The following is a 26,617-nucleotide window of genomic DNA, read 5'->3' on the forward strand; positions in this document are numbered from 1 at the left end:
CATTCATCACTGGAATGTGTGTGTTGCTACAGTGTCAGTGGCTGTGCGTGTGTAAGAGCTCAGCCGAAAGTGTCTTAGGGTTTGTACATTTTACGTGGCAGTGATTTGTGAGTGTGTGCATGTGAATGGATTGCCTAGTGGGTGTATCGGGTGATGTCAACATGCAAATTTCTATGTGTGAATGATGAGTGTTTTCAACTGGGAGCAGGTCTTAGAACGGTGCCATGCGGAACATGTGCCATAGTGAATGACCTCAACCTAGTATTTATGCCCTGATCTCAGCTCGCTGCAGACCAGGCTGTATGTACTGAACTCAGGCTAAAGCTGTCATTTCAAGTCTATTGTTTTGTGGGTTGTTTTGAGCGCCCCTGAGCCTCTCATCCCTTGTTGCGATCACTGCCCCTTCATCCTGTTTGTTTGGTGCCAGAATGTTGAGAGTGGAAAATCATCAAGATGACATTATTCCCCGGTGATTGCTGGACACCAACCATCCCCCCCTCCCCAGACAGTTCACTTGACTTTTTTTAAGTGTAGCATAGATCACAGGTAGCGTATTGGTTAGTACTGGTGCCTTTGGATCCAGAGGTTGCAGGTTCAAATCTTTTCTCCAGCTCTCATACCTTAGAGCAAGGTACACACACAGAGCAAGGTACTTATACTAAATTGCTCCAGTTAAATTACCCAGCTATATAATGGGTAAATACTTGTAAGTAGGTTAACACTGTAAGTTGCTTTGGAGAAAAGTGTCAGCTGAATGAATAAATATGGTTAACATGTTGCAGATTTTATCCTAGATCCCCCTTCTCTTTTCTGGAGTCATTGTCTGGACCTGAGAGATTGACTATAAATATATGCTCTGCTATTCCTGCAGTGCATTAATCTTTTTTTTCCCCCCTTTTTTGTATGGCCTTGTGTCTTTCTTCTTTGAAGGGTTTAAAGTTTGGTGGTTTCAGGCAGTGTCGCAGAGATTGCGTTTTCAGTGTGTGAATACAAATCGCTGCATTTCATTGTTTCCTGTGGACAAATTGCAAGGAGCAGGGCTGCGTGCTTCTGTTGAAATTAATTTTGTGTCTTTGAGGGGCTCTGTGACAAATGACCACTTTTTGCAAAGAATGTGGAAAGTACAGAGGAATTGGGGGGTGGGGTAGCGCACAACCTGGATCTAATGTGAGTCCAACACAGTCCTACATGTAAAACACAGGAATAACTGAAATGTCTACCGTGTGACTTATATTTAGACCAAATACTCCATGCAGTTCATGCAAGAATGACTTGCTTACGCTAAAAGCATGGCCAGTGGGGGAGTCCACTCCATGCACGAAACTGTCTGTGTACTCTCTCCCTCGATCACCACCCGATTTCCTACCTCCCGCCGCTTGCAGCACAGCATCATCGTCGCAGCTCAGAAGCGATTGCCTTCTCCAGCACTCACCTTAAGAAATGATGACTTACACAGGATTGCATTTATGCTTTATTATTGTATTGTGCTATACTGTGTAATATTCGGGGGGTGGGGTGGTGCAGCGGGATTGGCCTGTGCCTGCTCTCTGGCAGGTCTGGGGTTCAAGTCCTGCTTAGGGTGCCATGTGATGGACTGGCGTCCCATCCTGGGTGTGTTCCGTCCTGGGTGTGTCCCCTCCCCCTCCAGCCTTACGTCCTGTGTTGCTGGGTTAGGCTCTGGCTCGCCACAATCCTGCTTGGGACAAACTGTTTCACTGTGTGTGTGTGTGTGTGTGTGTGTGTGTGTGTGTGTGTGTGTGTGTGTGTGTGTAATATTCCATCTATCACTGTCATTGTAAGTAGTTCATATGGGAAAAAAATGCTCTTTAAAAATCTTACACTTGAGACCTTACTTTATTTTTACTGTTATAGAGAGTTTGGGGGCTATCTTTGAAGCACATGACATGTTCATGTTACATTATTTGTACAAAAATATGGCAGCATTCATTCTGCTGTAAGTTTTTGTGTTTAGTTGCCTGAAGCTGATGCGCTTCCCAAGACAACTTGACTGTAGGTAGATTAACATTCTATCTATTCATTTGGACAGCTGGGTAATTTTTACTGGAACTCAATTTTTACTCATTTAGGTAACTACTTTGCTCAAGAGTACTACAGCTGGAGGGGGGAATCAAACCTGCAACCTTTCGATTCTAAGGCAGTAACCCTAACCACTACACTACCAGCTCCCTTAAGGAAGGGTAGGGGAACATTCTTGACTATCCATCTTCTGTCCCGCTTGTCCTAAAAGGGTCGCGGTAGCAGCAGGGAGAGCAGAGAGGCCCAGCCGCCCCTGTCCCCCGCAATTTCCTTCAGTTCAACCTGGGGGATCCCCAGCCGTTCCCAGGCCAACTGTGAGATATAATCTCTCCAGCGGGTCCTGCACCGACCTCGGGGCCTCGTCCCAGTTGGCCGATCCTGGTATACCTCCAAAGGGAGGCGCCCAGGGGGCGCCTTATGCCCGAACCACCTCAACTGGCTCCTCTCAATGTGAAGGAGTAGCGGCTTTACTCTGAGTTCTTCCCGGATGTCCGAACTCCTCACCCCGTCACGGAGAGTGAGTCCCAGCACCCTGCGGAGAAAACTCATTTCGGCCGCTTGTATCCACGATCTTATTCTTTTGGTCATCACCCAGAGTTGATGACCATAGGTGAGGGTAGGGACGTAGATCAACCGGTAAATGGAGAGCTTCGCCTTATGGCTCAGCTCCCCCTTCACCACTACAGACCGGTACAGCGACCGCATTACTGCTGCCGCTGCTCCCACTCTGTGACCGATCTCGCGCTCCCTTCTTCCCTCACTTGTGAACAAGACCCCAAGATACTTGAACTCCTCCACCTGGGGCAAAAACTCCCCTTACCTGGAGGGGGCATACCATCCTTTTCCGTGAGAGAACCATGGACTCAGACTTTGAGGTGTTGATCCTCATCCCAACCGCTTCACACTCGGCTGCAAACCGTTCCACTGCGTGCTGGAGACAGCCATGTGACGGTGCCAAAAGGACAACATCATCCGCAAAAAGCAGAGATGTCACCTTCCGACTCCCACACAGAATGTCCTCCTGACCTTGACTGCGCCTTGATATCCTGTCCATGAAAACCACAAACAGGAGTGGAGACAAGGCACAACCTTGGCGGAGTCCAACACCCACACTGAACAGGCCTGACTTAATGCCAAGTATGCGGACACAGCTTTCGCTCCGTATGTACAAGGACCTAATGGCTCGCAGTAGCGGCCCCGGTATCCCATACTCCCGAAGCACCTCCCAGAAAATTTTCTGGGGGACACGGTCATAGGCCTTCTCCAAGTCCACAAAACACATGTAGACTGGATTAGCGAACTTCCATGCCCCTTCAATGATCTGTGAGAGGGTAAAAAGCTGGTCCACTGTTCCACGGCTAGGGCGGAATCTGCATTGTTTCTCTTCAATCTGAGGTTCAACTATCGGCCGGAGCCTCTTCTCCAGCACTCCGGCATAGACTTTCCCAGGGAGGCTGAGGAGTGTGATATCCCGATAGTTAGCACACACCCCTTTTTTAAAGATAGGGACCACCACCCCAGTTTGCCAATCCAAAGGCACTGTCCCCGAGGTCCATGCAACATTGCAGAGGCGTGTCAACCATGACAGCCTTGCTACATCCAGGGCCTTAAGCATTTCCGGGCGGATCTCATCCACCCCCAGCGCTTTGGCACTGTGGAGCTTACCAACTACCTCAGTGACTTCCACCAGGGAAATGAACTCTGACAGCCCGAAAGCCTCTGGCCCTGACTCCTGTAAGAGAGGCATATCACTCGGGTTTAAGAGTTCTTGAAAGTGCTCCTTCCACCTCCCAACAATGTCCTCATCAGAGGTCAGAGTTTCTCCACTCCTGCTAAACGCAGCCTGAGCGAAACTTCTCCAACCCCTCTGAGCTGCCGGATGGTTCTCCAGAACCTCTTTGAAGCCAACCGATAGTCATTTTCCGTGGCCTCTCCAAACTCCTCCCATGCCCGGGATTTTGCTTCTGCAACCGCAGCCGCTGCTGCCTTCTTCGCCTGCCGGAACATGTCTGCTGAGTCAGGAATTCCCAGAGCCAACCAGGCCCTAAAGGCCTCCTTCTTCAGCTTGACGGCTTCCCTCACCACCAGTGTCCACCAGCGGGTTCTCGGGTTGCCGCCCTGGCTGGCACCAACAAGCTTTTGGCCACAGCTGTGCCTGGCTGATTCCACAATGGAGGTTTTGAACAGGGTCCATTCAGACTCCATGTCCTCTACCTCCTCTGGGACATGGGAGTAGCTCTTTCAGAGGTGTGAGTTAAAATCATTTCGGACAAGGTCCTCTGAAAGTTGTTCCCAGCACACCCTCATTAAACGTCTGGGCCTACCGGGTCTGTCCATCAGTTTTCCCCGCCATCTGATCCAACTCACCACCTCCTGCTCAGCACCTCTCTTTACCCGAGTGCCCAGAACATGTGGCCTCAAGTCAGAAAAAAAGACTACAAAGTTGATCATTGACCTTTGGCCCAAGGAGCTCTGGTATCAAGTATACTTATGAGCATCCTTGTGTTCTACAAATGGTGTTTGTTATGGACAAACCATGACTAGCACAGAAGTCCAATAACATTTCACCATTCGGGTTCAGATCGGGCAGGCCGTTCTTCCCAATCACCCCCCGCCAGATTTTCCAGTCATTGCCGACGTGAACATTGAAGTCCCCCAGCAGGACTATGGAGTCTGTAGGTGGGTCCCTGTCCAGAACCCCTCCCACCTTATCCAAGAAGGCCGAAATACTCTGAACTGCTGTTTGGTGCATAAGCACACAACAGTCAAAGTTTTCCTCTCTGTGACTCTAAGTTGCATTGAGGTGACCCTCTCGTCCAACAGGATAAACTCCAACTGTATGGCAGCCAGCCGGGGGCTTGTGAGTATCCCCACACCCGCCCGTCGCCACTCGCCTCGTGCAACTCCTGAGCAGGAGAGGGACCACCCCTTATCGAGGAGTTTGGTTCCAGAGCCAACACTGTGAGTGGAGGTGAGCCCAACTATATCTAGTTGGTATTTCTCAACCTCCCGCACCAGTTCCAGCTCCTTCCCCCCAAGTGAGGTGACATTCCATGTACCAAGACCCAGTTTTCGTCGCGAGGGGCCGTGACGCCATGCACCACCCTGCCCCCTCCCGCCACTAGGTATACTTAGCACCCGACCCCCATGCTGGACCTTGCAGGTGGTGGGCCCACATGACCCCCCCACCGATGCCTTTTCGGGCTGAGCCCGGCCAAGTTACGTGGGCTGCCCAGCCACCAGGCACTTGCCTAGGAACACTACCCCCAGGCCTGGCTCCAGGGGTAGGTCCCGGTGACCCTATTCCGGGCAGAGTAAACGTTTTTCGGTTTCCGTTTTTCATAGGGGTTTTTTGGATCATGTTAGTCTGGATCTTCACTTCAGACCTGTTCGCCTTGGGAGACCCTACCAGGAGCACAATGCTCCCGACGACATAGCTCTGGAGATCCCTAGATCACGCAAGCCCTTCTGCCACGCCAAGGCCCCGATCCAGGAAGGGACATTCTTGACTAATAGAAATTTCTTTAGAGACTCGTTGGCTCATTAGGTGCTCTTTGAGAGACCAGGTCACTGTTTGTGTGTGCTGTCTTAGTGTGTTCCTTGTTCTATGTGCGTGTGGCCTGCACTGGCGAGTGTCCTTTTGAAGCTGAGCCTTAACCACTTCTGCACTTTATCCTAGTTTGTGACAAAACTCTTTAATCTGCCACATGATTTAAATTGCCTCCAAAACACTTTTGCTGGGAAACCGGTGCTGCGCTGACCCAGATGTGTCTACTTTATATTTCGTGGTATTTTCAGATGGTCTCCGCACTCATTCTGCAGTCACACTGTTTGTGCACTTTGATCTCCTGCAGAAAAACATGTCTCTGCCTTGCTGCACAGGAAACCCGCTTGAACAAACCAGTTGAACCAGTTACCTGTACATTCCCTGTGTGTTTTCTTAGCAGTCTGCTTCAACTTGACAGCAGGCAGAGGAAGGAAGAGAACGCAAAGTGGGATTGGACAAGGCCGATCAGCTCAGCACCACAATGCGTTCTTTTTCTTAACATAAAAAAAATTAAATTAAGTCAAAAATAGATGTTGTTGAAGTTTATATGTTAACAGACTTGGAATGATTTTGTGTCATGATCTGTTGTAGTCAAGTGGCTTAGAACCATATACAACTGGTACAGTACACAGTGGGTGGCACAATGTGTAGCCTTCCTGTCTTACAGTGCCTGGGTGGTGTGGGAGAATGTGGGTTCAATCCCCACTCAGTTCGTATGGAGTTTGCATGCTCTCCCTGTGTCTGTGTGGGTTTCCTCCAGGTGCTCTGGTTTCCTCCCAGAGTCCAAAGACATGCTGTTGAGGTTTCCCATAGTGTGTAGAGTGACACAGAGAGTGTGTGTGTGTTCCACTGATGTATGTATGGATGAGTGAGCCATTGTAAGTAGTGTATCTAGCAGTGTAAGTCACCTTGGTGAATAAGGTGTGTGGGCTGGTAATGCTACATAGTATCCATTGTAAGTTGCTTTGGAGAAAAGTGTCTGCTAAGTGAATAAATGTATATGAAATAAAACAATGTTCCTCCAGCACCATGGTGCTACATACAACAACTCAGAGCTGACTACATAAGTGTAAATGTTAATTCCCTAGCTTCATAAATTGTATTGGTGTTGGTAGCTCTAATATGGAGTAAAATATGGTAAAGGATTGATGGAAACAGCAAAAGTTAAAATGTTTGAGGAGTTACTGTATAAAGGAATGTCAGACGATCGTCTCCCAGCGCAGATGTCAGTGCGAAATTTCCTCTTCTAAGTATCTGTAGAGCTCAGTGTTTATGTGAATAAGTTCATCAGCTCTTGCTCTTTCAGTGGTGTTTTAAACTTTGAAATTTGAAGGTTGTTACAATCCTGATAGCTCAAGCTTTTAGCTTTAACTTTTGTTACGTTTACTCAAAGTGGACTAGCACTTCTGTTGGAGGGGTGCGGTGGCACAGCGGATTTGGCTTGTGGCTGCTCTCTGGTGGGTCTGGGGTTCGAGTCCTGCTTGGGATGCCTTGTGATGGACTGGCATCCCGTCCTGGGTGTGTCCCCTCCAGCCTTGTGCCCTGTGTTGCTGGGTTAGGCTCCAGTTTGCTGCGACCCCCCCCCCCCCCCCCAGCGGACAAGTGGTTTTAGACTGTGTGTGTGTGTGTGTGTGTGTGTGTGGTACTTATACTGCATCTCAATCACTTTAAAGAGTTTATTTTTCAAAACTCAGTGTACAAAAGCTGCCGTATGGTAATGAGCTATGTCTTATTTTAGCACCAGAAAAAATACATTTTGAATATTTTTTTCCCGTAGTCCACTTGAAGGTATTTTGAAAATCTGAATTCTGCTTTTAACTTGACCCATAATGTAAGCGCTCTCAACACGAATCTTGTCAATGTCATTTAACACCTTGTCCGGTGAGTGTGCTTTTCCAGCGTAAACCATCGGGTGCGGGCGTGTTTTAATTATAGAGAATACTGTATGAGAGAGCCCTCGAGCCTGTTATCTCCCTTTATGTTATTGCAGGAGAGCATTAAGTAACACCCATCAAATTCGAGATGCACATCATAAATGAAAGGCATAATGTTTTAATTAAGGCCTTTCTCTCTATGTCCTTGTTCCTACAGTGTGAAGGCACTGTATCTCTTCTTGGAGACGATCTACTTAGATGCAGTTTATTATTCTTATTTTATTGGTTAGCTGATGCTTTCCCCCCCAAAAAAATCTTAATTCTACCCATTTATATAAGGTTTGATTGACTATATGATAGTTGTGGGGGCCAGCCTTCTTGTTCTGAGTAACTGTCCTTAAACACCCACAATACCTGCTGTTGCTACTTGACATCGATCCTCTGGATGTGAAGTTGCATCGTCATGTAGGTCATGAAAAACGTTTGACTTTGCACTCGTTTTTGTCCCAGATTGCCGCTACAGAAATGCCTCCTTTTCTGTAATTCATGTATTTGACAGATGAGGATGAAATCACCAGTAATGCCATTATCTGGTCAGTATGTTTATTCAGATTCCCACGATAATCGCGGAATAAAATGTTTGTGGACACAAACATCACATAGAAGCACTTATTTTTGAGTCTTCCTCCTCTGACACATTTAGATTTTTAAGGTAGTGTCATGGTCTAAGTCTTTCATTGTATGTTTAAAGTGCCTGTAGAATACTGAGATTCACGATCCCGCAGCTGTTGAGAAGCACTTCATAACCTCAGGAGTTAACTCTCTTCCTTTTATCGGTGATTCATCTGACATGACTAAACTAAAATGTTTGCTGCAAGCAGATGGAGAGATCCTGGGACCTGAGAGAATTCTGTTGCTTCTTTCTGCCTGGAAAGGTCTGATCAGTGAAAAACAGAAATGTGCTGTAGACATTGTGTCCTTCCTTTGAGTGAGTGAATACATCTGGAAAGCACACACCTGCTTAGTACTGTCCATCTCACACTCGACTGCAAAGCTTAATTCTCTTGACTTTAATAATGAACTATTATCTATAATCAGTGTGGACGTAATCCAGTTTTTCCATTTTCATTTAAGCAAAAGTATGCACTTACTATTGAATAATGCTGAGTTAGTACCTTGTTTTCCTAGGTATGTGTTCCTTTATTGCCAGATTAAGAAAGTGTAATCTGAAAAAGTAAATATATAAGGGAAGTCGTCAGCTCTCAAAGTTATGTGATGTTGAGTACTTATTAGGCAGGACACATGACTTGGCACAATAAATTGTTTTTCGAACAATATCCCATAGTGAATTCCAAAGATTGGTTGAGCATTCATTTTATTTATTGTTTCCATCCATCCCTCCTTCCAAAGCTTGGCTCTAAAAAGGTGAGATTGTCCAGCAGGCTGATGCACACTTTCATAGCTCATGCACAGCAGTCTTTGATGTGAGCCCAGTTAACAGTAGAACGTTTGTGCGTGAGCCGTGCAGCAGATACGAATGGCTTTTCCTTTCCTTTTCCATGCTCTTAGCCTCTGCTGTCATTTTGACGGATTGTAGCTGAAGGAGAGAGTGCAGACTTTGCGGTTGGGAACCCCCTGCACCACAGCTCCCAGGGGCATTGGCTTAACAGATAGTGTAGAATGGTGCTACTGCTAGAATAATACCAGGCAGCGGCAGGGAAAGGTTGCAGTGCCTTCCTCGAGCCAGTATGGATCAGCAAAGGTGTGTGTGTGTGTGTGTGTGTGTGTGTGTGTGTGTGTGTGCTCAATGGATGTAGCTTGTTTTTGGTCCATGCAATGAGGCAGTAAAGGAAGAAGGGTCCCATGGCCTAAGGAAAAAGCTCTTCAGAGGATACTGATGGTTACCTCAGAATGTACTACATCAGTGTTGAGGTCTTTTCTTCAGGTGGTCTCTTTTGTTCTGGATTTCCGTGATTTTTTCCTTTGTGGTGAAGTGAGCAGGGGAAGGTATCAGTAGCAGCAGCCTTCCATATGTCTCTAGATCCCAGTTTAATAAGGAAGCTGCGATGCACAAATAAGGAGTAGGTAGAATTTTGAACAGTAACAAGCTGGGTCAGTTTGTTATCCTTAATTTTGTGGACGTCTTGAATATAACCTGAGATCCGTATCACATTTGGTGTGTTTGCAGCTTGTCCGGTCAGCTTCCCCAAAACCCAAGGGGCCACCACAGTATCCTGCCTTGCTGTCTCTTGGCTTGCTTAAGACATTGCCATGAAAGCCTAAGTAATGAATGAAAACAATGCTGAATACATTATTAATTCAGTGTCAAACAGGTTTGAATATGTAGCCCTGATTCTCTCTGCTAAAGCTCATGGAAGCTTTGAGCTCTGGAGGATACACACACATCTTTACGTTCTTCTACGCAGATGCCTTCACACTCTTCTTCGCATTCTTTGCCTTCTCTTCTACACTCCCCTGTACATTGTTTTACAGTCTTCCCCTCGTCCTTTCCCAGAAACGTCTTTGCATTCTCCAGATTATTTTCATTATTCTCTTCATTATGTTTATTATATTATGCATATTATTGTTTTGACTATTCTCACATTCTGTGTGTCACTGTTCTCGGACTTCTTCTTTGCACTCTTCACTGCATTCTTCTCCAAATTCTTCTTCACACTCTTCTCCACATTTTCACACTCTTATATTCTCATTACATGCTCCTCTCCATACACTTCTCCACATTCTTCTCTACACACTGAGAACACACTTGTCCACAGGATCCAGGCATCGACTAAGTTTTAGGGGTAATGCGCTATTTCAGGTTGGTTTTTTTTCCTTTGGCTGTGAGTGTTTCAGCTCATTGTGCTGAATAATAGGTGGTGAAGGACCCGCTGACCTTTTTTAATCCTTGCTGAAGCCTGAAGTGCTCTATGAATCAGAGGTACATTATGGAAGAAGGGGTGGTGGTATTGGAGGGCTTTTTTGTACAGTGGGCTGGGTGTCCCACTGGTTAGAATACTACCTCATCTTTACCGGTAAAATTCACCACACCCACTCTTGGCCAGAAGAACCGTTCTCTGGTTTGCGCGATGCCATATTTTCAAGTCTGTGAAAATCAGTAAAGCTATTTATAAAAAGTCAGACATTTTAAAAAGGATTTTCTTTACATTTGCCCTTCATACGTTAGTTACCGCAGTAAATATTTGAGTGCTTTAGGGATTCAAACGGGAATGATATCTTCCTGAGAGCATTCTGACATCGCAACTGCTTAATGAGTGCCCGATATCAAGTATGAAGCTTTGTGAGATTACAAGATGCTGGGACATTAGACTCTCAGTAGGTGTAATGAGAAGATATCTTCAGCTCAGACCTCTCTAATGCAGAACTGTCTATGGCCAGAATAAGATTTTTTTCTCATTAGGTCTTGGAAACTTTACTGGACTAAGGAGTCCGTGAGCTCATTGGAATAATGTTATGGGTAATGGGTCTACCTGGGAAGATTAAAGGATGTTGATGTTGCATGGATCTTGGAGGAGTTTCGATAAGTGCTGTCCATTTTCCAGAAAACTATCAGTCTAGGCTGCAATCAGCCTTTCAAAGTCAATGATCCGTGGTTCCGTTGTGAAATGATACTTGAGTCCAGGTCCATTAAATAATATAAAGTATGCAGTTGTATCTTGCAGAGGGGCAATGTCAAAGAAGAGATTTTACACCTTAGAGTTTGTCCTTCCACCTTGTCCGCAGTGTACAAACAGAGCACCCAGTGTGATTTATGAATTGCCAGTGCCGACTGAACTGCTCGTGGTGAGGTTTTGCAGAAGTGCTGCCCTCGCCCTTCTCTGTGGAAGCAGACACAACAATTTTGAGAGCTATGTCAGATCTCTCTTGTTCCGTCACTTTCGCCTAGGGCACGTTCTACCTTGCAGTCTGCTGTACTTCAAGAGAAGTCATCAGCCTCTCCCCCGCACTCTGACGCAGGCCAGTATTGATCATGCTGCTGTCACGGCTGCCGACTGCAGAGATTGTCTTCCGCTACAGTAGAACCAGCCGGAGAGGAGCTCGGGGAGCCCCATCTTCATGATCATACTTAGTAATGTCCAAAAAGCACTCTGAGCTCCCTGCCCTCGGTCTTAATCAAACCCGGTCCTTTTGAGCTGCAGTCTGATGGGGTCCAGACTGAGTCCAATGAAAGTGTGGACATAATATGCAGGATGAGCGTGTCCACCCCAGTGTTCGTCTCTTCGGGGGTAATATTGCTTTTTTGGTCACCTGACAAGTTGTTAGAACTCTGAGTGAAAGTAATTTTTGTAAATAATGACCTATAATAAAGCATATCTAAATGCATGGAATTTTGAAAATATTTTCTAAATTGTATTTGTGCATTAATTGTGCATTTCCTGGTCAAGTTAATGTAGAGTACTGGCGTTTCGGTAAGCGGTTTTAAGGTATTTCTGTTAGTTTTAATGGTTTAGTAATAAGTTTGCTAGGTTTTCATGACTCTGTCACTAAGTTCCCTTTTTAGGATTAGTTACTCATGTACTTCTATAATGCTCTCCTTGCTGGCTGATTGAAAACCATCTTAAACCAAGTCCAGTATGTTCAGCATTCAGCAGCTACAATCCTGACCACATGCCATGGAAGTGGCAGTATGACACATGCGCTGGTTTCAACATGTCAGGTAGACCTCAAAATTGTCATTCTTGCATATAAAGCTTTTTATGGATTGGTACCACTGTACTTCTCTGACCTTTCGCCTGTCTCTTCCACATTGCTGTCTTTATTCATCTGACATGTTCTCCTTTGTTCCCTTCGCTGTCATTTTTTTCCTCTTTATACTCTTTTGTCATCTTTTGTGGATATCTTACATTTTTTATTACTGATTGTTATTATCAGTTTGTTTCTGTTATATTGTACTGTGTCTTTTTTTTTTTTTTCTGGAAAAGAGCATGGAGATGCTACTTTTACTATATACTACTTTTACTATACCGCAATTATTGTGAGTAGAAGATTAAACTGAAGGATATAACCTTAGATTTGGATGGAACCACTAAACAAGCATTGTTGTCATAAAAGCCATGACGGTGAAATGATGATGACCTGTAAAGGTATTAACTTTTATTAACTAACTATTATTACAATTTTGAACGTAGAAGTTCGCAGGGTATATTTATCTCCAACTTTTTCCTATCAGTCAAAAAATGCAATCTGTGACAGATAATGTCTTTCAAGATAATGTTTTTAAAATGTGAAAATAAGGAGCAGTCAATGGGGGAGTGCATGTGGCTGGGTGGAATGAAAGCTAAAAAAATACATGCTTCATTTACTGTAGAAGTTCTGGCCCTGAACAGGAATGAGTCCAGTGGAAAAGACTTAGTTGGTGTTGTCTAATGGTTGAGTTTGCCAGGAGTGAATACTTCTTCGATGACCATTAGAATTTGTTATGCAGAAGCTCCCAGTGTTACTATGAAGGCGGCAGATTGGATCCATATATTTGGTGTCTCTCTTATATGGATTGTGCTCTTTTTGCTATTTGTGATCACTCCTAAATGTGTAATTTTTAGTGAAAAGTATGCTTCTGTGGTGCAGTTTTTATTTTTTTAAGAGGCAATTAGTTTTGAAGAGGATTTATTAATCTGAAAGCCTTTAGCAGATCCTTCGTTAGTGTAAAATGTGCTTTTTTTTGTCTGAAATGCATTTTAAGATAATTTCATTAATTTTGTTCACATGGCACTCGAATGAAAAGTCAGTCAGTGTGTACAGTGGCTCTAGATTGAATACTTTGGAAGGCAAAATAACATTCTGTCATGGGTTTAATTTCTGTGATTATAAAAATATTTATCAGCATCTCAAGACAAATGACCTGGCTGTGATAATGTCCTCATTTAGCTGCCTAAAATATGTTGCCAAGCTCATTTTTTACATTGCTTTAAATTTTGTTTTGGCTGGAATATTTATGTGGGGTGTCACCAGACAACTGAAGAAGGGGAAAAAAAAAACAAGTGAATCCTGAAGAGAAAGTCAAACCATAAAGATTAAAGAAACATATCTAGAAGTCACAGAACTCCATGAATGCATTCGGTGTGTTATGAAACAGACTTTTTTTTTTTTTATTTGTGACTCATGTTATCAAAGCATAAATATATATATCCCCAATGATGTTACTATATTTAAAGCACTTTATCATTTTTACTGGCATCTTACCATTTGCTCTCCCACAAGGAAAACTGAGAGGAATTGTATAAATGTCCGTGATAAAGTTTTAATTACAATACTGTTGATTCCTTGGTTTTGATTGGCATGTTAATTAAAGTCATGACACAAGTCAAAGGGTATTAAACTGAATCTGATAGATTGAGAACCAAAGTAGCCAAATTTGTCTGGAATATGTAACCTATTAGTGATATTTCTAGACTTTTTGGCTTTCATTAGAATGAAACATAATGCTAATAGTTTAAGTTGATCAATGACTGCTTAATTGTTTTTGGTCCTTGAATAATTAGCTTCTAATGAACTCATAAATCTAAATTAGTGGAAACACTTGTTCTGTTCTGCTTTAGTTTAGTAATTGAGCAAATAACAAAAAACACTTATTACTTGGGCAGATTGACTCAGTTTTCTAAGATTTAGTTTGCTTTGTGGCTTTAGAAACACCCTGAAAGGCTGAGTGACTGATTAACAAGTAGCAGCAGAGCCGTAACTTGGGAGGATCTGGGTACCCCATCCCACCAGCAAAGTCTGATGGAGATGCAAAACTTTGAAACTCCCAGAGAGATGCATGAAGTCGATAACAACAGAGCAAAATCTTCCGTTCGCACTCAGTACCCCCACCGTGCCTTAATTCCAGCTAATGCTTCCTATATGTGAATGATCGATCGTTTCGGAGAAAGGAGGCCGTTTTTAAGTAGCTCTCTAGCTTTTCAAGGCTGGGAGTCTTTGTTGCAGAGCCCAGCGAACATGATTTGACCAAGTTTGCCCCATGCTATGCAGTTTTACTGTCTGGAAAAACACTGTTATCTCTGGACTGGGCATTTTAAAAAGCTTAATTTTGTAGTAAATTGGATAGTGCGTTAAAGAGATCACTTAGCATGACGCGTACGACAAATGTTGGACGATATACTCAGTTTTTTTAGTGGTTACTTGGAAATTTCCTGCATTTACCCACACACATCAATAATTAGCTCTGTTTCTTTTGCAATCTGTAAATGTTTTTGTGACTTTTTCTTTGTCGTTCCCCTATTTATTGCATATGAGCCGGTTCATGTTATGAGAAGAGTCGAAGTTGAAATGAGTGTAGCTGGTTGTTCGTAATGACCAATGCAGCTATATATCTGTATAACTGTAGGTATGTATACATTTATGGAGGTCTGAAGACAATGTTGGTTTGCGCTGCCCAGCCAACACGGCCGTCCAACCATACTGCTTTAATTACTCCCTTATAACTGTGTTAACGTCCTCATTGGAGCAGAGTGTTGTTAATGATTGCCTAACATATTTGTACAGAGCTCAGCTCCTTTACTGTACTGTGCCTACCCTATAAAAGTATAGTGTGTGTGTGTTCCACTGATGTATGGATGATTGATCCAGTGTAAGTAGTGTATCTAGAAGTGTAACTCACCATGGTGAATAAGGTGTGTGGGCTGATAACACTACATAGAGTTCATTGGAAGTCGCTTTGGAGAAAAGTGTCTGTTAAATAAATGAATGTGAATGTAAAAGATGTCACGAGTGCCGACCAGGGCTCCACGGCCACAGTGCCGATCTTGAGCAGGTCCTCCATCGTGGAAGGAAACACAGAGTGGGCCTTGATCATCGCTCTGAGTTCTCTATCATCTGGCCAGTGTTTTTTGCCTCATTCATTGTTAGTGTTTAAAAGCCTTTTGTTGTTAAATTTCAGATGCCACTGAACTGGCAACAACTCTGAATGTAATTGGAGGGAATGTGATTAAGGGGCCATCCCAGTAATTCTCCATCACTCCCCTTCTTTGCAGCTTGTGGGCGGCGAGTTCGACTTGGAGACCAACTTCATCATCCAGGATGCGGAGGGCATTGGCTGCATGGTGGAGCTGCTGGAGCATTGCGACCTGCCGTGCCAGGCGGAGATGTGGAGCATGTTCACGGCCATCCTGCGTAAGAGCGTACGCAACCTGCAGACTAGCACGGAAGTGGGCCTCATCCAGCGAGTGCTGATGCGCATGAGCACCGTTGATGACATGATCGCAGGTACGAGACTTTGCTCACACCAGCACTGAAAAAGCTGCTTTGAAAGGTTTGCAGACCCCACGCCGTATATTACTGAACTTGGGAGTCAGTTATCCTGCAAATAGGGGACAAACCAAAGGAATATGTTGTACTATTACAGGCAGAAAGAAAATATCCTTTCTATATATTACACATTCACTTTTTGAGAGCAAACAAGGTTTTAAGAATTATTTGTCTTGATTGGAAGTGTTGTGAGCAGTGGGATGTTAAGGTCCGGTTGTCTGTATCAGAGAAGGACATCGAAAGGAATTCTCTCTCTAAAACTGTGTCCTTGTGAATATTCCAGGCTGATGAAAAGAGAGAATATATTTTAAAGAGAACATTTCTTAAAAAATCTCATTAGTCACGGTCTGATTCCGAATGAAACTGAATGACTCATTAGAGGAATATGAACATTTCATTTGCGTTTTAAGTAGTTACTATAGGAATTTCCGTTTATTTTGTTTTTGATATCAAGCTCATTTAGGAGCTGTAGTTCATGGGTGCCCCATTTTGCTCACAGCACCCTCACACAGTATTCATTCACTCATACCATTAGAGTATCTGTTTTTGCTCTTTATGTAACATACAACCCATTGCAGAAGCTTGTGGGACTTATTGTGTTCAGGGATTTCTCTGATTCTATAAAAATGTTAGAAATAGTATTTTTGATTGCTTTCAGATTGGAGTTTTCCCAAACATTTCTTTTTTTTTTTTGCCAGAGAATTAAAATCGATTTTTTTTTTTTTTTTTTTTTTATTTGTCGTTTCTCCAGTCAGTTGCGAGCTACTGTAATCCATACCAAAAGCCATATTCTCATCAGAGCATCCATGAGCCTCGATTTCTCGACGAAGCTCAGTGGCCAGCTCTCTGTCTCTATAGCGTTTGTGACCATCAACGCTTTTGGTACAGATCTGCTGAGCACGAGACCCTTGGGTCCAGCAGAACTTGGGCCGAAAAAGAGCTTCAGCCCCCGCGAATCGCTACCTCTGACCACATGGGAGAGCAGCTGGCCGCGGGCCGATTCTGAGGCTGATGCTCTGGCTCTGTTTCAGACCTCCTTGTGGACATGCTTGGTGTGCTGGCCAGCTACAGCATCACAGTGAAGGAGCTGAAGCTGCTTTTCAGCATGCTTCGGGGAGACAACGGCGTGTGGGTGAGCAGAGTGGTTCTGGGAAGAAGATGCCAGGGGCTATGTCTGGGGGTGGGGACAGGACTGAGGGACTGGCTGCAGGTGGGCAACAGTGTGTGGTGCTCAGCGCAAGAGACTAGGTAAATGGCCTGTGTTTGAAGGATGGCTGTGTATGAAGCCCTGGTGCCTCTACAAGGCCGACTGTGTAATGATCTGGGAGAGGTGAGCCGGGGGTTGCCTTTACATCGAAACCTTGCCACAGAATGGTAAATGCACTGTAAACGGCAGCGCTGTGCCCTGCCCTTGTTGCAGCAGCAAAGATGCTGTTTCAGTAGTTAGAGCTGCAGACCTCTACAACATTTTGCAGTCCTTGCGGGGCTAGAGAGACGCTCTCCTCTTTTCATCATCTTTCTTTCCTCTTCTGTATCCGTAGCCGAGGCATGCCGTTAAGTTGCTCTCGGTTCTCAATCAGATGCCCCAGAGACACGGTCCAGACACTTTCTTCAACTTCCCAGGACGCAGTGCTGCTGTAAGTCCCGCACTCTCGTCTGATCCAGATACAGAGGGCTGGCAAGGAGGAGGGCGTGCAAAACAGAGCGTTCTACGTTCCGGTGCGAACTGCGGCAGCACTGGTTTTGTACAGGGCACGTAGCGCTAAGAAACGCTAGCACCGTAAACATGACTATTGATTCTTAATTTGTTAAATGAGTCTTACGGAATTCAAATTTGCTCTGTACTTCCGTACTGCAGTTACTACTTTTTTTGTTGTTTTTAATACTGCCCTCAGTAAAGAGCAATTTTATTGTTCATGTTTTCAGTGCTTATTTAATTCATAATTTATGAATGCGTAACAAATGTCTTAGGTTTGCTGTATAAGCCACAGACAACCGATTGGGTAATGGTGCTTTAATGCTCAACGTTATTCTGTGAAATGGGAAATAGTACAATAAAAGGCTAAGGTCAGGCAAATATTAAGCTGGTTTGTTTTTAAAGTGTTTCATTAGAAAAGATTCCACTTGGTTCAGTCTCTGTGGAGTATTTGACAGAAGTCCAAATGTGTGTGTCTTCCCCAGGCCATCGCTCTGCCTCCCATTGCCAAGTGGCCTTACCAGAGTGGTTTTACCCTCAATACCTGGTTCCGAATGGATCCGCTCAACAACATCAACGTGGATAAAGACAAACCCTATCTCTACTGGTGAGCATTTTTGTAGTGTGTGTCTGAGACCGTCCAGCATACGGGTGACACCCTTCTCCTGTTCAGCGCAGGGATCTTAGCATGTTTGTCTGTTTTTCTTCCTGCTGTGTGAGAAACAGAGTTGGAATTTCAGCACACGGAATATGCTGCGCTGTTTCCCCCGTAATCTTGTTTCGTGCAGCTTGAGCATCTAAACCAGGAGCGTAACTGTCCATATATTTAAATTTTTCCCGACTGTTCTAAACGTGGACAGATAAGACCGTCTATTTTAAAATGAAATCAGCTGGCTAAATGCAGATAAATTTAAATATAAATTAGCATTTACTTCCAGATTTTCAGGAGGTATTAGAATAAATGAATAAAATAAATCTCAAATTTGGAGACAGTTGGCAGTAGTTGGTTTGAATTTTGAATGTGAAGCAATGATTTATAAAAACTGCGCAATGCTTAGGGCCTTCCTAAATATAGTCGTGTGTGGGTGGGGCGTTTTCCTGTGTGCTCCCCTCGGTTTTTCCTGGTTTACCACTCTGCACCCTGCTGTCTCTCATTCTGACCTGCTGCCCCTTCCACCACGGCTTAGTGGCATTTCACTGAATGCATCATTTTCTCAGCCACACGTTTCATAAATATAGCAGATTATTATGTTTCCAGAGAGTAGCATTTGATTCATAGCGAAGAATACTTTCAAAAAAACACCCTGCCAGTGCATGGTTAAACTGCTGCTTGGGCACCATACTGGTATCTGAAATAGAGCTCAGTTAGGGGTGTGAGTGGGGAAGCTCTGTTGGAGAAAGGCTATTAATTTAGGTTTGGGTGTCTGGCAGAGCGAAGGATGGAGCATCTTGTGCAGAGGTTTGTGGGTAATTAGCATCGGGATCGATACTGCGGGAGCTCAGTGTTTATCGACTGTGCTCCTATGAGAGCTGTGTGGAACGAGAGAGAGTGAGCTACATGGTGGGCGACTGTTAGAGAAATAATTCTCTTCTCATGTGACCTCGTTTGTTGATTCCACATGCTGAAGAAGAGCAGTATAAGTGTGTCTCTCTGGGGGAAGGCCGAGGTTGGCGCTTCCTGCTCGTGTTCTTCTCGCCGCTGGTGCCAGCTGGCTTTTGTAGGTGTTTTAGGGATGCAGTCATGACCAGGGTTCATGTCCTGGGTGAAGCACAGCTTTTGTGCTCTCTAACCTATATGAAAAATAACCAACTTTCTTGAGTGGTGTCGGTAATAAACAATACAGTCTGAATTCTAATGGGTTTTATTTTCATATTATCCACATATTGTGTGTTCGCTGGCTGGACATCGACAGTTATTGAACTTGTGCTGTGTCAAAATGATTACAGGTTAGAATGCCAAGTCCCTGTTTTGCCTTATTCAGTGTTTACCAGGTACAGGTCAAGGTCCTCTGTGCAGATTGAAAATGGGAGAAAAAAATATAGACTATTCCGGATTTCTCAAATTTTCAAGGATATTGCGAATGGACAGTTCAACTGCACAAGTCTCATCAGCTCTTTATTAAAGCGTTTTCAAAGAAGAGTCATCTCACTCTATGCAAAAGTATAACCTATGACTAGCAGCGACTGGACCGAGACAATATGGAAAGTTAACTTGTGATATTTTTAAAGAGCCGAGAGCAGGTTATCACTTTCGTGGGTGATGTTTCTATGAGGAGGAACAGCCACTCGCCTTCGCACAACTCCAGGGCGGCAGTTCTATGCCGACGGACAGGTACGACCCCAATGGTCGAGCGAGACTGTAATCATGTAGGTTTTACCTCACAGCTGCTGAGAAGTTCTTTGACATGTAAGTACCTTAACAAAGGCTAACACGCTCTGTTGGGGGTTGGAGTTTATGGCTGATTGACTAGTTTCATTACTCAACAGTTTCCGTTAAGGGCTCTGCGCTACCAGTTCCCCCTTAATTTTAAAACTGAATTTCATGAGCACTCGTTCGGCCTCAGTGTCCTGAGATATTGAGTCCCGAGTCTCAATCCTGAAATTCACAGTTGTTTTTCCATTTTGGTTGGGAAATATTTCTGAGCATGTTTTGCTGCTCTTTCTTATACTTTTTTTTGTTTCTAGTTGTCAGGGCTGGCCTTAGCAATTACAGGACCTGCTGCAGAGTCTATGGAGTCTTGCATCGTTTTTGACCTTCGATAAGATTTAATCAGTTTCAGGCTGGAGGAGCTCCTTTCCCCTGATGTCAATGTGACTGGTACTGTCAAAAATGCAGAGCAAAAAAAAAAGATGGAAATCCAGTTGCTCCCTCATTCAAAGCAAAGAATTCCAGGATTTTCAAAGGCTTTCCAAAGTATGAAGAAGGAAGAGTAGACTTCAGTGCTTCCATTTTCTCAACCATCCTGTGAAAATCTAAATCACCGACGAGTTTGTTCTCCTGAATAACGTTGACATCTGTTAGCACAGTTTACATAATGTAGATTTGTAAATTGTGCTAACAGATGTCAACCTTACTGAGGGCACTGCATAACCATCTCTAAGACTTGGTTGAAGCAGTGTACCTTGTAAGCTTCCTTGGGAACATCTGTAGATTGCTAAGTGTCTTTTTCGTTTTCGCAGTCGTTTTGTTGAGAATTCTTGGGCTACTTCCAAGTTGTTAAAAGCTTCATTTGCACCAAGACTTGTTCAAAGCGAATCTCTCTATCCTCCTTCAGCCAGTACAAGAGGCGTCACTCTGCAGCTCTTTGCTCATAAGTTACAAGCCGTTTGCTTGAAACAACTAATCTTGCCAGAAAACCAATAAAACAATCAACTTGCACTCATTTATTTCTTTAGGTAATGATTCAGGCTCATTTCTTGCTTGAGCATCTTCTCATGTTTTTCCGATTTATGGTAGAGCATTGAACTGTTGTTTTAAGTTATTACATTATACTTTTGCCCTCTGTATCCAACCTCTTCTGTACAGGGTTGCTTATTTTTCAATGCTGAATGTGGCAACTTTAGTGCTGGGACCCCTTGTGGACATAGAGCCCCACTGGGTCAAATAGATTCAGTTGGCTGGCCCTGCCAGTTGTTTTTAAATGCTATTTGTGACATCAAAAATGTAAGTTACATGATGGAGTACCATCTGAAAATTAATAATTCACTATTAATTATTCAGTATATTTACATTTATTCATTTACTTGACACTTTTCTCCAAAGTGGCTTACAGTGTTAAGGTTACAATGATTTTCCCAGTTTCACAGCTGGACAATTTTACTTGAGCAATTTAGTGTAAAGTTCCTTGCTCAAGGGTACTACAGCTACAGGTGGGATTTTAATCTGCAACCTCTGGGTCCAAAGGCACCAGTACTAACCATTACGCTAACTGGGATCTATGCTTCACTTTTTTATTTACCTTTTTTTTTTTTTAAAGTGAACACTCTGGGAGGGTGTATGGTTGGTTAAATTGCTTCTTTAGTACCTTGCTCAAGAGTACTACAGTCAGAGGTGGGGATCAAACCTGCCACTTTTGGATCCATAGGCAGTAGCTCTAACCACTACACTGCCAGCTGTACCTATATGACATTCCACTAACACTTTGGGGTACAGTGGGTAGTATGAATATGGATGAGATTACAACCATGCTTCCAGAGTCTTGAACAAATTTTAGTGAAGAATACACAGAAGTGTGCAAAAGCAGTCTTCTAGGCTTTGAGACTTGGAAAATGATTAAGCGCCGGTTGAAGAGGGTTGTTTAGGACATTTTAAGGTGGACCTGTGTATGCAGTATGTTTTAAGGCCATTTAGGCACAATCGCACAATCTAGTCGTCTTCTCTGGGAACTATTTTCTGTCTTTTCAGCTTCCGCACGAGCAAGGGCGTTGGGTACTCGGCACATTTTGTGGGCAATTGCTTGATTGTCACATCTCTCAAGTCGAAGGGCAAAGGCTTCCAGCACTGTGTGAAGTATGACTTTCAACCAAGGAAGGTAAGTGCCTGTCATGGTAGTGACGGGGGGGGGTAGTTGAGAAGTGAGGCCAAGCTGTTCAGACACATGTTGTTAGAAACACCAGTGATACTGTAGTTCCTGCTTCCTGGAACCGCATTTCCATTGATCTTCCACAAATTATCCATTTTTGTTGCAGTGACAGTACTGGGTTACTGTTGTTAAATGGGCTGTGATTTTTAACCGGATTTAATTCATCGAAAAAAAAAAATGACGGATCACAAATTTTGCCTGTGCTGAACAGAGAAGCAGTTGAATTGTCAAATAAGAACCCTAAGTATTGGATTCATGTGGATGTTGCAGGCCTTACATCATAAAAGATTATATGCTTTTAGGAAATTAGAGGACTGGCGGAATTATGCCAACATTTTTAATATCTAGAGCGGTGCTCAGCGGAAAGAAATATGACACATCTGTTCTGTGATTGACGAGCATCTGTCACAGATAATGTGCTTCTCCTGTGTCGCCAGCATTAAGAACCTTTTGACTCGCAGCCTTTGCTTCAGGACAGCAGTGATGCAAGCCAGCAGCGGTTCTGTTTCTCTTCAGCCAAAACACCATGAAGTAGATCCCAACGTCACAAATCGTATCCATGCGAACCAAGTGCGCCTGGGCGATAGTCCAGTATCTGCAGGAGCTCGCAAAGGAGGAGTTTGGCGAATGTGCGTAGACGGTGCTTCGCTGGCTGAATTACGACTTAGTGCTGTTTTGGCCTGAAGTCTCTTTCTGTCCTGCAGTTCCTGAAATGTGGCTGCATTCTGTCTATTGACCCTTCAGGATATTCACATTTCCTGGAAAGAATGCTGAAAATGGTGCGGAAGGCACCCCTACCTACCCTCCAATGTAGCATAGGGCCAAACTGCCTTCATAGCACCAAGGTCCAGGCAATAACACCGCAACCCCAGGCAACTGTTGCATGGTTGCAGATATTTGTTCTATTACATATATAAGCACATAATTAGACATACATAAACACACAAATAGCATGATACTAGCCAGAGACAAAGTGTTATAATATGAAGACAGGTTGCGTTTCCCATCCATTGTTACAAGTCCTTTTTAAACTGAATGCAGAGATGTCAGTGTAGCTTCTCTCTAGCTGTGTATCACTTATTCAGACTTTCCCAAATACTCGTGGATTTGATGTATAGCCATTTTAAAAGCTTCCTGGAGGGGACTTTACTGTCGTTTCTCAGCCCAGAGGTGTTTGCTCTCACTGGTTGACTACATAGAGCAGCTGAGATCCCAGCTCTTTTTGGGTACAGCAGCTGTGGTCACCCATGGTCATCTCTTTCACCCCAGCTTGATCTACTGTGATCAGTAGCCTGAGGGGAAAGCGCTGACGCGAACTTCCTCCAAGAGCAATTATGTGCACTCTGCATGTATTTGCAATGATTATAATGGATTTTAAACAAGTTTCTTCCGTTAATTCATGCACATGCATTTGTTTTTTGCAATGCCTATGCAAATGAGGTGTTTAATTCTCTTTGATCTGAAAGAGATTGGCGTGTTAATGGTTTAGCAGTGAATGTGTGATTGTATTTGTCAGCCTCGTAATATGCAGTGCTGGTCTGGGAATTTTTTTTTATTTAAAAAAAAAAAAAATTTAAATCGGAACATTCCTCCTGTGCTCACGCATCTTCCAGGATGAGCCACTTGAATATCTTTGCGAGTCTTTTTCTTCGTATGTCCTGGATTGAATTCCACAACAGCTCCGAGCAGGCACTGAGGAAGAGTCATCACTGCAAGCTTTTCATCCCGGCCGTTGTCCAGGATGAGCTGGAGAATACTGGATATTTCATAAAGTCGCCTTGATGTTAGCTCAAGAAGGAATCCTGGACTGTTTGTAGCCCGCGTCTAAATCCACACTGAGAGTCCTAATATCCGCTTAATATGTGGCCTTCCAGACGGCCATGACAGATTTTCTGGCTCTTCCTGATCTCCCGGCTGGTTCCCGTAGAGACCAAGACGGCGTGGCTAAGATGGCTTTGCATGTAAAGAAGATCTTAGTGGGGCGTGCCAGCATCTGCAAAGAGCAGATTTTTAAGCTGGTCTCTCCAAGCAGCTCGCTGATTTTGGTCCCTAGCTGATCTCCAGAAAAGACTGCTTCTGTAGAGAGGAGACCCTGCTGAACTTCTGAGATCAACTACATGACTTTTCGAGGCATAAGCAGCGACCCCCACCCCCCAAAACAATGCAGTGCATGGTGTGTTCGCTGTTCCTCAGAGGTCAGCTTTACCTCCCAGTCTCATTTAAATGGACTTCAACCTCTGTGCGTCTTTTTTTCTTACGACTCCTCAGTGTGAGCTTTGAGATGGAGGTTCTCTCTGGTTGTTTTTTCTGCCCTAGTGTGATGTATTTTTAATGTCCCAATGCAAATTTTAGTGTTCTCAAGTCTCCCAGCTTCAGAGCTGTTTTGAAGAGCTTATTTTTGACTTGGAAGGAATAGTTTGAAAAGGGAAAAACAGGCCCAGCAGATGTGATAGAAGCTAAGATGGCACCGCACGTTTTATCAGTGTTGATGTCTGCGGTCTCCAGGGCCCGGACGTGTACTGGGTTCAAGGGAAAGGCAGAGTTGGAAAAAAGACAACAGCTTGAAAACTGGGCCAATCAGCACTCATATATTATACATGTACACATTTATGGGCAGCAACATCACCTCACAGCTACAAGGATGCAGTTTTGATCCCTTGGTCATCTCCGTATGTTTTAGTTTGCAGGTGCTCCCTGTTTTTGCTTCCTTGCTCAAGGTGCTGAGAGGAAACTGCACATAGTATGTAGTTGCGGGTGAATGTTTTTATTTTGGTTGTTTCTCACATGGAGGTGGCCACATGGATGGGACAAGGGTTAGGACAGCAGAATTTCCAGACCAAAATTAAGGTTTTACCGAAGAAACAAAAACTCAGAATGGGGATACAGCCCATTTAAGCCAGAAAACAAATAGCGCCTACAGGGGAACACACAGAGCAGCAGCCGAAATGTTCATCTTCATCCAAAATCTCTGCAGTCTTTCTCTGCTTAGCTCTTCACAACAGGTGCCTTTAATTCCTTTTCTCGGTTAAGCTACCTGCCAGCAGCTCATTTTCATTAGGTCAAATTGACATGTAGCAGGTGATAGGGAGCTGTCCATCATGATTGTCCCCCTCTCGTGACGTGCCTCCGCCTCATGTCAAGTCACAATATGTAAAAATGTCCTGCAACAGGTTGGCTTCCAACAGGGTTTACTACTCCACTCTTTCCAAGAACGGCTCTGCATCTTGAAGTTCAATTTGTCACATTTTATTGTGGGGAAAATTAACTAAAATAATGAACAGTCCTTTCTCCTTTAATTTATCCACTGTGTGTTTTTTGCAGTGGTACATGATCAGCATTGTTCACATCTACAACCGCTGGAGGAACAGTGAAATCCGGTGCTACGTCAACGGTCAGCTGGTCTCCTACGGTGACATGGCCTGGCATGTCAACACCAACGATGTAAGCAGCTTCCAGCCCTTTCCCCACCATGCGCTGACTGTGGTGGCAGTGTAGTTCTCAGACAGACTCTACATGATCCTTGTTGCCTCGTACCAGGGGAACAGTGTATTGTAGGGGAGATATGAGCGTTCATTTGAGCACAGTCAATGACAAAAGATGAGTTTTTACTGCTCTGCCATTGATTCCCTGAGAGGAACATCACAGGAATGTAAAGTTCCGGCTTAAAGATTTTTCAGTAGAGAAAAGGGTGGGAAGAGATGAGGGCTTGAAAGATGGAAGGAATGGCCTCAAGAGAGAAAGATCCATTTTCGGAGAGAGACTTCCTAGCCGACCTGTGTGAAATTTCCTCAGACTCCTTACGCGTATCTTCTTTGTAACCTTTGTTTCCATTCTAATCTGTCTTGTGGGTCCCTTTATTTATAGTTTAAAGATTAATTACATCGGCTTCAAGGTACTATTGCTGCACAAAGCCATGTAACCACCAGCGAATTTACTGATTGAGTACCTGCGATATATAAGTAATTGCCTTCTGTATTCATGTTGCTAATTATTTTCTGAATAATTCTCTTTAAAAAGAAATTTTAAGTGTTTCATTTAATGATCTGAGGTTCATGTCCACTTGTCTCTGTGACAGAGCTATGACAAATGTTTTCTGGGCTCATCGGAGACTGCTGATGCCAACCGGGTGTTCTGCGGGCAGCTGGGGGCCATCTATGTGTTCAGTGAGGCGCTCAACCCCGCTCAGATCTTCGCAATACATCAGCTGGGACCAGGCTACAAGGTACGCCAATCCTCCCGCCTCAATTAGATTACGTCCAGACTGTTTGCATCACTTGTCTGTCTGTGAAATCAATGGCCTGGTATTAGCATTCATTCCACCACGCTGCTGTCCCTTGACCGATGCTAGCTTGCTCAGATAAATGGCAACATAAATCATGCGCTCGCCAAGAATAATGTAACAGCAAACGCAGGGAGGCAAGCTCTGCGGAATCGAGCTGAGTCTTATTACAGCCATACTGCTTTTCTGCAGCTTTGGTTTTTCACGTGAAATCCTAAGCTTTACGACTGCACTGTTTTTGCATGCTTTGTGTTATGGTTGGAAACGCATGGAAGGCAGCAGTTTTCTTAATTAAGCAGGACTTCTATTTTGACCACCCACTCCTCATTCAGATGTCAG

At 44.0% G+C, this 26,617-nt stretch overlaps 1 protein-coding gene across 1 annotated transcript in view; it reads left to right on the forward strand.

Moving 5' to 3' along the window:
• The window catches only part of LOC108941708 (neurobeachin-like), a 215,912-nt gene that overhangs the window by 27,922 nt on the left and 161,373 nt on the right, over positions 1-26,617 (forward strand). The window contains exons 2-8 of the mRNA XM_029255524.1: positions 15,447-15,678; positions 16,752-16,852; positions 17,262-17,357; positions 17,902-18,023; positions 21,822-21,948; positions 25,321-25,440; positions 26,075-26,221. Coding sequence (XP_029111357.1) covers positions 15,447-15,678; positions 16,752-16,852; positions 17,262-17,357; positions 17,902-18,023; positions 21,822-21,948; positions 25,321-25,440; positions 26,075-26,221 — 945 coding nt within the window. The remainder of the gene's footprint in view (positions 1-15,446; positions 15,679-16,751; positions 16,853-17,261; positions 17,358-17,901; positions 18,024-21,821; positions 21,949-25,320; positions 25,441-26,074; positions 26,222-26,617) is intronic.

The sequence above is a fragment of the Scleropages formosus genome, chromosome 10 (genome assembly GCF_900964775.1).
Source record: "Scleropages formosus chromosome 10, fSclFor1.1, whole genome shotgun sequence".
Taxonomy (NCBI): Eukaryota; Metazoa; Chordata; class Actinopteri; order Osteoglossiformes; family Osteoglossidae; genus Scleropages; species Scleropages formosus.